A 10,768-nucleotide genomic window follows, 5' to 3' on the forward strand; every position below is an offset into this window, starting at 1 on the left:
GTACCTATGTGGGGAATTAAACCCGAGTCTTCATTTTAGTGGACTTAATATTTGTGAATATAAACAACATTGTCCCTCTGAATTATTAGTTTACTGGAAAAAAAAGATAATTTATCGGTATTGGGAAGAAATCATACACATTCCCAGTTAAGTCCAATTAATTTGATATGTTTTATCACAAAGTAGAGAAAAAGCTCCTGGAAATTTCAGTGTGTAGTAAGCTAGGTGACCGTCTTGACGCAACGGTGTGAGGGTACCAGTTCACCAATGCACCGGCTGCAGAGTTACCTTCCCTGCTACATAGGCGGCGCTGGAGGATTAGCCACGCAGGTCGAGAGAAGAAGATGCTGAACTGTCAAAACTCGTTATGACGATAGATCTCATACGTGGTGATGGGGTAATTATACTGTTTTGCACTGTTGGTGTGTCTGATGTTTTGAGAAAAAGTAAGATGACATGACCATTCAGTAACTTCCAATTCAAAACAAGCTGGTAGTGCTCATGGCGAAAACAGACATTTTCACAACTTTCTACTGCGCTTATGTTTCTGAACATGTACTGGGCCTTTTCATAATAACAAAATCACAGCCGATTTATATGGTTATGTAGATTATTTTTGTTTTTCAATATAAGGGCCATATCTAGAAATTATTTTTTTGTCGACGTTGGTAGATTCGCGAGAGATGTTTGGTGTTTGTTGACGTGGTTGCTGATGAATTCGTATGTTAGTCGCATAGCTACTGGTGGGTACTGGTGGGTACTGGTGGAAAAAACAACAATTCGTACACACAAAAATTTGTACATTTGTCGCTCAGATATTTTCTATGAATAACTAATATAACCTGTTTCGAATGTCTAAATTTGAAATTACTTCCAACGTCTTATGTGTTCTTCAAGTAGAAAAACAAACTAGTTGTATATATTTTGCTGTTAAAAAGTGTGTTTTTTCAAACTGTAAGAAGTTACAGTTTGGAAAGATAAAGTAAACATAATAGCTTGAAACCAGTTACATTTTTCTCCGTATTAAATTCCGAAACTGATTTCAAGACCGTGCTGTTTGTTTTCTTCATATATATGCAGCAAAAGGTTGATGAACCCATTTTGTTTTGTGATTACAACCTGTCAGTTTATTAACATGCTAGAAGCCAACTAGTTGTATAATTAGCTGTCATGACATGAACAACTTTTGCTTTTCTTTCAGACTGTCAGGGGATAAACTTATTATGATTAAGTGCACTTGAGTTAAGGATATGATGAGAGAGCACCATTTTTAGTCCCCTTTGATTGATATAAATTTTCTATTTCAGCATTTATGATAACTACCATTGGTGATGTAAGAGTGTTTCCAAATCTCACCATCCTCCAGTAACACCTGACCAATCAAAATGTCCAGCAACAACAACATCGTTATTGAGATGAAGGGGGAGCCCATCACCAGCATGTCAACGACAGTCAAGGGGACAATGGCAGCAGTGTTTTATGGAGTCTGCTCTGTAGCCACAGCATTTATCAGCAAGGCCCTCATGACATCGATGATGTTTGACTACCCAGTGTTCATCATGGTTGTGCAGATGATGTTCACAATCCTCCTTCTGGAGACCCTCAGTTTTCTGGGTGTCCTTGACCTACCCAGATATAGTTTGGCCCGAGCCAAGAAGTTTCTGTGGCCGGCATTATTCTATGGGGCAAATGCAGTGCTTGCTCTTACAGCACTGGCCCACATGAACATTGCCATGTATGGCGTACTGAAACGATGTGTACCTATCTCCACCATGTTACTTGCCATAGTGATCCTGAAGAAAGGCTTTCCATCACGTCTAACCCTTGTGGCAGTTGTTATGCTGTCCATGGGCTGTGTTGTTGCAGGTGAGTATTAGCCTATAATTTAGGACTGGGACGATACACCAACTGTGCGATCCGATACATAACACAATACCTTGTTCACGATCCGATACATAACACAATACCTAGTTCACGATCCGATACATAACACAATACCTTGTTCACGATCCGATACGTATCACAATATTTGTATGTGCTCTTATCTGTGATTCTTTGAGAGGCAAGAGAGTTAACTGACTATAAAAGTCCAGTTTCCACCCTTGCCGAACTAGGCTGGTATTATGAACATTCTGGCTGGACTAACAAGTCTATGCATAGTCCAATCAGAATTGTGCAACGAAATCAAAATACGGTTTGTAAACTGTCGTGCAGATTTCGGTCGATTGCAGGATTTGCAAAGCATGTGGGCCACCAACTTGTTGTCAACAGATATTTTCCAAGTCTTTTCATGTTTTTGATCAAGGTGCCCACATGATTTGATGCACTTTGCGATGTAAGACCAGTTTTATCACAATATAGATCTTGATTATCTATCAGATCGTCTTGACTGGGCATCGCCATTTCTTTTGAAACAAATCCAAGTGATACGCGAAGTGGAATCTGATTGATCCATAGGAGAGGCTTAGAAGGGACGTAACTTGTAATAACCACTGGTGGTGCTACGATCAAGCCCATGAATTCCAGACTAGTTTGGCAAGGGTGGAAACTGGACTTATAAAGTCAGTTAACTCTTGTCTCGGGAAGATGTTATCTGTGATAAATGAGCCATCTTTTTCATAGACAGAATAGTATATACCTGCCAACTGACGATTTACTTTACTTTTACGATTTACTTTTGGCCAAGTATGGCACAATTGATGAAAAAAACCAACTTTTTCTCTACTAGTTTTCACTACTAATTAGTGTTTTGTGTAACAGCTACTTAAGTAAACATTTAAGGTAAGAATCGATATTTTTTACTTAGTGTGCAACTGTGATCGATACTTGTATCGGGAATTAAGATATCGTGATGCATCGGTGTATCGTCCCAGCACTAGTGAGTTTCATTGATGTTAGCTTGTGAATCTGTACTGGGAGCTTCAGAGCAGTTTTTGTAAAATCTGCCAAGTTGTCACTATGGAATATGCAGCACCCATCTCACATTCCTTGGCCATGGATGATGACTGACTGAACTCATTACTCCCTATACAGTATTGTATCCAGATACGAGTCCCACAGTGCAATACATCAATTGACAAACCCTGCATTGCGATACATTACATTACAACTATATAAGTTGTTTGTTAAAAATATGTGAATAATAGCAAACTGTTCAACAACCAGCTTACACATATTCTCTAATATTTCCTAGTTGGCTGTAAATAGCAAACATGCACACTGCCCACTATCCTACAAATTCAAAACAAATGATTCAGGGTTGTAGTTCACAACATATACCAACTTATGGAATAAAAGCACTGTATTGGGTACAAATCTTTACATCTAGTGTTCACATGCCATGACTATCAAGCTTCTGACATCTCCAACTGATGTCAATAAGGTTTGATCGATGTATGTTTATGTGTACATGGTATAGCCCTCATGGAACCTATACCAATATTGCAAGGATCAGCCTTATTGGCCAATACTACAGCCACTGGCAAATTCACTGTATTAACAGATGACACTTCACCTGTGCATCATGATACTTGGTGCAGATCAATCGTCTATTAACTATGTTCATCATTTATCCATGTGTGAAGCACAGTACATGTAGCTGTAACAGCTGTTGGAGATAGGATCACTTCTTTATTTAGACATGCTGCATGGGGTGTATTTAGACATGACAGATGGTACTGTATATCTCAGAATCACCGCTAGGGACTGGTAATATGTTATAGGGAGTAAGATGGAGGGGGTTGTCAGGAAAGAGTGACACAGCTGATATATTTGTACATTATTTAGGGACTGGGCATTTTATTATGGAAGGGGGGTGATGGGCATGATAAAATGCTACGTAAAATTAGTGAGTCAGTAAATATGATAGTCCTAAGATCAGTCCCACCGCAACATTCCCACCCCATGCCACCAACCCCCTATACTGTATGACCAATCCCACAGCAACATTCCCACCCCATGCCACCAGCCCCCCATACTGTATGACCTATCCCACAGCAACATTCCCACCCCATGCCACCAACCCCCTATACTGTATGACCAATCCCACAGCAACATTCCCACCCCATGCCACCAACCCCCCATACTGTATGACCTATCCCACAGCAACATTCCCACCCCATGCCACCAACCCCCTATACTGTATGACCAATCCCACAGCAACATTCCCACCCCATGCCTCCAACCCCCCATGCTGTATGACCAATCCCACCGCAACATTCCCACCCCATGCCACCAGCCCCCTATACTGTATGACCAATCCCACAGCAACATTCCCACCCCATGCCACCAGCCCCCTATACTGTATGACCTATCCCACAGCAACATTCCCACCCCATGACACCAACCCCCCATACTGTATGACCTATCCCACAGCAACATTCCCACCCCATGCCACCAGCCCCCTATACTGTGTGACCAATCCCACAGCAACATTCCCACCCCATGCCACCAGCCCCCCATACTGTATGACCTATCCCACAGCAACATTCCCACCCCATGCCACCAACCTCCCATACTGTATGACCAATCCCACAGCAACATTCCCACCCCATGCTACCAACCTCCCATACTGTATGACCACTCCCACAGCAACATTCCCACCCCATGCCACCAACCCCCCATACTGTATGACCAATCCCACAGCAACATTCCCACCACATGCCACCAACCCCCTATACTGTATGAGCACTCCCACAGCAACATTCCCACCCCATGCCACCAACCCCCATACTGTATGACCAATCCCGCCCCATGCCACCAACCCCCTATACTGTATGACCACTCCCACAGCACCATTCCCACCCCATGCCACCAACCCCCCATACTGTATGACCAATCCCACAGCAACATTCCCACCCCATGCTACCAACCTCCCATACTGTATGACCACTCCCACAGCAACATTCCCACCCCAATGCCACCAATCCCCCATATTGTAAGACCAATCCCTCATGATTGAGCATGTTGGGTTGATGGGTGCTTATTTTTGATTAATGCTCATGTTGAGAGACCCCGAACAACCACAATCTCATTAAAATTAAATCTTAGTGCTCACTGCCTCTACAAAAAGAACTGAGGGCATCCCATTACAGATCAGGTCAGGTCAAAACGACCTTTTGTGACGTTTGACCAATGAAATGACCAACATGAAGTTGACAGTAGCCAGAAAGCATTTTTTTCTACGCTAGTCCAGACTATGCTTTGAAAAATAATCAAAATTTGAAAAACAAACAAATATTCTGCAATGCCTCATAGATCATGTTGATGGTCGGGATTGTATGGCAGTTCTTCTCTTATGTTTCAAATATTTATCCCATTGAGGTGAGAGATAGGGGATGATTTTGCAGAATCAGACGTACAGTACAGTTGTAAGGTTTTTCTGATGTTATCTGTAATGGGATGTCCTCAGATCTATGTGTAGCTGTAGCAAGCTCTAAGATCTGAATTAAATGACATAAAAACAAGCACAGCCACTATGTCCAAAGCCATGTATATTTGTTTAATGCAACTCAGCAATATTCCAGCTATATGGCGGTGGTCTGTAGCACATGTAGTACTCTGGACAAGACAAGTCAGTGATAAGAGCAATGTTCCACATCATCTGGGTAGGATGAAAGGCTATCACCTAAGCCCCCAAGCTTCATAAAAACCTTCCTTTATCTGTTTGGTGTTGCTCCTGTTATGGAGGTGTCTAAAGATCTTCACGCAAAGAACCGAGATTGAGATTGATCTGCTAGTCTGTACATTAAACATTAGAAGCATCCTGATGATTAGTAGAATTTTAGGGTTGACCTTGTGTATGTTATCACTGTTGCCATGGTTATTGAATGTTTCATGTTAATTTGCATCTGTGATGTGGCTTCTTTCCTGCAGGTTATGGGGACCTGTTCTTCCACCTGAATGGCTACCTGTGTGGCATCTCCAGCAACTTCACCCAAGCTATGTACCTGTTGCTGGTACAGAAGTATTCCGAGAAAGAGCAGTCCACGGTGGAGACACTGCAGCTCAACAGCTTCAACACCCTTCCTCTCCTCATCCTGGCCTGCATAGTCAACGGGGAGCTGGCCACCCTGGCCCAGTACGACCAGTACCACCAGCCGCTGTTCTACGTGGTGTTTCTGGTGGCTGTGGCTTCTGGCTGCCTTCTCAACTATTCGCTGTTCCTGTGTACGGGCCTCACATCGGCTCTTACCACCAGTGTGGTCGGAGGTCTCAAGGCCATGGTTCAAACCACCCTCGGTCTCTTCACCTTCGGAGGTGTCAGTCACAACATAGCAACGTACACCGGCATCGGGATGAACCTGTTGGGAGGAATACTTTACATTTATGCCAAGTACACAGAGAACAAGCAGAGAATATCAGGGGACTTGAAAAAAGTGATGAGCTTTTCATCGTCAAAAGATTTACAAGAGCTGGCCAGTGTCAAATCAGGTCACAGACATACTGCTAATGGAAATGTTGGTTATTTCCAGAGTACAGTGGATGACAAGCATGATTCCCGTACAGTGTCTTGATGACAGATGAAGCCCTTAGAACACCGGACAATATCGGGATGATGAGGCCAAAATTCATCCAGTATATGCTGAACTGACAAAGTCTGGACACATAAGTGGTGGTCTCTTAGTTAATATGTTAATCAAAGCAAGTAGCAAAAATACAACTTTAAAATCTGAATGGGATTTACAAACACCTAAATACATATAATGATTTAAAACTGGACATGAAAGAGGAGGTCTGTAATTTACATGTAAGTCAAAGCAAGTAGAAATGCTGCTTTGACATATGCTTGTATCATGATCATTAATATTAGCAAAAAGTTTGTTATTTGACGAATATGATGTAATCATAGCAACATGGATTACCATTGACAGATTTGGAGTTTCCCACTACATGGATGAAAATCTTTCGAAAAAGGAATATGACTTTATATTTTGTTCAACTTGATTTGGGGACGTTTTCCTATAAAACATGTTGAAAAAATAAAGGCATTAGTGATTTTATAATTGCAGGCCGGTGAAACATGCGACTCTGATTTCAAACAATAATACTGTATTAATGGTTTCATTTTCTATACAAAGATGAAATGTGAAATATCATGTGCTTGTGTTGAAGAATTGATCATCTGAAGTCCATGAATTCTACTGTAATGGTATGTTGTGCAACAAGTAGTTTTGGGGCCAAGTATCCAGGCCCTATACATTACTGGCTCTGGAACTGTGTCGGCTGTTGTTGATGTGGATAAGGCAAGACTTTTGTGTCCTTGAGTTGTGGGTTCTACTGTCACTGATGGGGCTTCCATTGGATTACTAGAAGGGTTGGCAGTGATATTTTGAATGAATAGTTTGTTCAGAAATATGCCCAAAATAAATAGTTTGTTGACAGTGGTTAAAAAAATGAATAGTTTGTTTTGTGGAAAATGTCAAATCACCAAATTTTTGTACTAATACATGTTATGAAAATGAATGGATTTGATGGTGCTCAGAAAATAAGTAGGTTGTTGGACATAGCTGGGGGAAAATATATATTGTTCCAAGATGTGTTATGTTTATTTCCAGCAAGGATATTTCCCAAGGAAAGTCTATAAACCAAGAACTACATAACCTTGCCTAATTTAAATTATGTCTTTGATCAAACAAGTCAAATATGTGTCATGGTTTACACATAACAATTGTACATAGGGATATATATTTTAAGACAAATATTTGTGGTATGTGTACATGATGTAATCTTGTGTGATTATATTTGGTCTCCTGTAGAATGTGCTTGCAGGGACTAATTTGGGTCAGGAGTTCTCAGGGCGAAATTTGAATGTCCCTGGCTTGATCATGGCAATCCCTTGGTTGATCACTAAGGCCAAGATTATGTTTACAGGCAACGCATGACTTCCAAGAATTTGGTTGACATTTCATAAATATGAAAAGTCATAAGGCCACACTTTTTTTCTTGCTTTACAGATTTTTCACATCAAATACCTGTTGGTAGATCTAGGTGGGGAATAGAGAAGAAAAAAATGATTCAGTTTTTTGTTTAGTTTTCTCCTCCACTAAAGGTCAGCTGATATAAAAAATATAAATGGTTTAATGTGGGAGGAGAGCCTGCACACAATGCAAACCTGATGAATCACTTGGGGCAACTGTTGTGTTTCGATGCATCCTATCAATTTCAGGAACAGCTGCAAACTCCCATAACTTTTGACTCCCATGCCTAATGTAAACCTCAGTGGGCCCATCTTTTGAAATTATTTTTTGGTGCAATATGCTTTCAGCTTAGCTGGATGGGAAAAAAGGAGCAGATTTTTATTTTTTTCCATTTCAAAATATTTACTTTTGGCAGATCTGTAAAGCATGCTGGAAAAAGTGTGGCCTGACAATGTGCATGCTCTGGAACCCTGTGCTAATTATTGGTATGGCAGATGTCAATATTCTTGTGAAGAATGTGATTAGCATGATTAGTGATTGTTCATTTCTGATTTTCTATATTCAATCTAAATCATTTGATTGTTTTCTCATGCTACAGATGAATTAGTTTTTTACAATTCAAGCTGCAAAATGTGCATATTATTTGTGTCTATTCTAAATTTTTATGTCTAAAAGTGTACGATTTAGTGTCTAGAGAATCTGCACTTGTTGTCGTGCAGCTCTGTGATAAATCCTTCTGAGACAACATGTGGCTGGAGCAGCAGCCGTGATGAAATCCATTGCCTTGTGATAGTCACGATTTGTTGGTTTTATATTACATGATCAAATCTCTATTTTTTTTATTGAACCATATGTTGCAACTGTCACGGCTCACTGAACGCTAACCTGTGTCTTCAAGCATTAGCATCAGGTGGTAAATGGTTCGTACATTAATTCGCGATGATCCTTCCACATTATCATCCAGGCAAGATGGTGAATCTTTCAAATTGTCATTGTGTTTTTGTCTATTACTTTTGTCACAGCTACAACACAAGCATGTATGTTGAGTGATTGTTGGACGATTATGAGGGGCTGTTAGTTTTCATGTAATATGTACGGTATATGTTTGAGTTTAAATGAGGAGACATGCCTATTGTTTTTAACACTTTTAGAGGTATGCTATTATATATTTAATGGGAAGCAAAATGTGGTGTAAAAGGGGTGGGAAGTCTGTGACAACTTTAATATTGGTATAGTCGGTTTATTACCTTTCCTTCGGGTGGGACAAAGGTTAACGTCTTGATCCATAGGAAATCCCCAGAACACAAGCATTCCAGCCTTGGTGACGTCACATGACAACCTCCACATCACATGACAACCTCCAGATCACATGACAACCTCCACATCACATGACAGCCTCACACATCACAAGACAACCTCCACATCACATGACAACATACCCATCACATGACAACCTCTACATCACATGACAACCTACCCATCACATGCCAACCTCTACATCACATGACAACCTACCCATCACATGACAACCTCTACATCACATGACAACGTACCCATCACATGACAACCTCCACATCACATGACAACCTACCCATCACATGACAACATACCCATCACATGACAACCCCTACATCACATGACAACCTCTACATCACATGACAACCTACCCATCACATGACAACCTACCCATCACATGACAACCTACCCATCACATGACAACCTACCCATCACATGACAACCTACCCATCACATGACAACCTACCCATCACATAACAACCTACCCATTACATGACAACCTACCCATCACATGACAACCTACCCATCACGACGACCTCTCACATCACAACCTCCCCATCGCATGACAACCTTCAACATCTCATGACTAATGACTACACATGATAACCTCCACATCATGTGACAACCTCACACATCACATCACAACCTCACACACCTCATGACTACTGATATGACAACCTCCCAATCTCATCACAACCTCACACGTCACATCACAACCTCACACATCACATCACAACCTCTCACGTCACAACACAACCTCACACATCACATCACAACCTTACACATCACATCACAACCTCACACATCACATCACAACCTCACACACCTCATGACTACTTATATGACAACCTCCCAATCTCATCACAACCTCACACGTCACAACACAACCTCTCACGTCACAACACAACCTCACACGTCACATCACAACCTCACACATCACATCACAACCTCACACACCTCATGACTACTGATATGACAACCTCCCCATCTCATCACACCATTATCTCACACAACAGGCCAAAAATGACATTTTATTAAAAATAGGGAAATTGTAAATTGTTAACCCCTTTATTTTTTAAATTCAAAGCCATTTTATAATAATAATGTGTTATAGGCCATTTTTGTTTGTTTGTCCTGTAAGTGTCACTTTTGCAAGACTAAAAGCTTATCATAATCATATCCTGATTTAGAAAACCTTTGTTGGAATTTGAGAAAGTTGACTCACATTTGCTGTAGACCTGGGTCGAATATTGGCCTCTGAGAAATCTTATGTCAACTCCTTAAAAATTGTGCCTCATATTTTGAAAGGTTTACTGAACCTCCTAATTATGAATTGAAACAAAGCGACATGAACAACAGAAGAAAATGTCAATGGAACCATATCATGCCTCACATATCATTGCCTAAAAGACCATTTTGACCAATAATCTATTAAAAAATGTCATTTGACTAAATATTAGTCACAAATGTAGACTTCATAATCAATACGAATTACAGACTGGTAATTCAATATAACAATGTTTTTCAACAGGTCCAATGTGCTGCACTATAAT

The 10,768-nt window shown here is 40.7% G+C and overlaps 1 protein-coding gene across 1 annotated transcript; it reads left to right on the forward strand.

Moving 5' to 3' along the window:
* The first annotated feature begins 283 nt into the window (after positions 1 to 283).
* On the forward strand, positions 284 to 6,902 carry LOC124142733 (UDP-galactose/UDP-glucose transporter 7-like). The gene is made up of 3 exons (XM_046511362.2): positions 284 to 397; positions 1,308 to 1,866; positions 5,875 to 6,902. The coding sequence occupies exons 2-3, from the start codon at positions 1,386 to 1,388 to the stop codon at positions 6,513 to 6,515; spliced, it is 1,122 nt and encodes a 373-aa protein (XP_046367318.2). The 5' UTR covers positions 284 to 397; positions 1,308 to 1,385; the 3' UTR covers positions 6,516 to 6,902.
* The last annotated feature ends 3,866 nt before the right edge of the window (positions 6,903 to 10,768 follow it).

This window comes from Haliotis rufescens, unplaced genomic scaffold (assembly GCF_023055435.1).
Source record: "Haliotis rufescens isolate VD_foot unplaced genomic scaffold, xgHalRufe1.0.p SCAF_20, whole genome shotgun sequence".
NCBI classification, from domain to species: Eukaryota; Metazoa; Mollusca; class Gastropoda; order Lepetellida; family Haliotidae; genus Haliotis; species Haliotis rufescens.

What these genes read in the sequence shown, in the direction of transcription:
- LOC124142733 (XM_046511362.2), top strand. Translation starts at nt 1,386, where the DNA reads ATGTCCAGCAACAACAACATCGTTATTGAGATGAAGGGGGAGCCCATC. An exon ending in CATGGGCTGTGTTGTTGCAG is followed by an intron (nt 1,867 to 5,874) that starts GTGAGTATTAGC and finishes TCTTTCCTGCAG; the next exon opens with GTTATGGGGACCTGTTCTTC.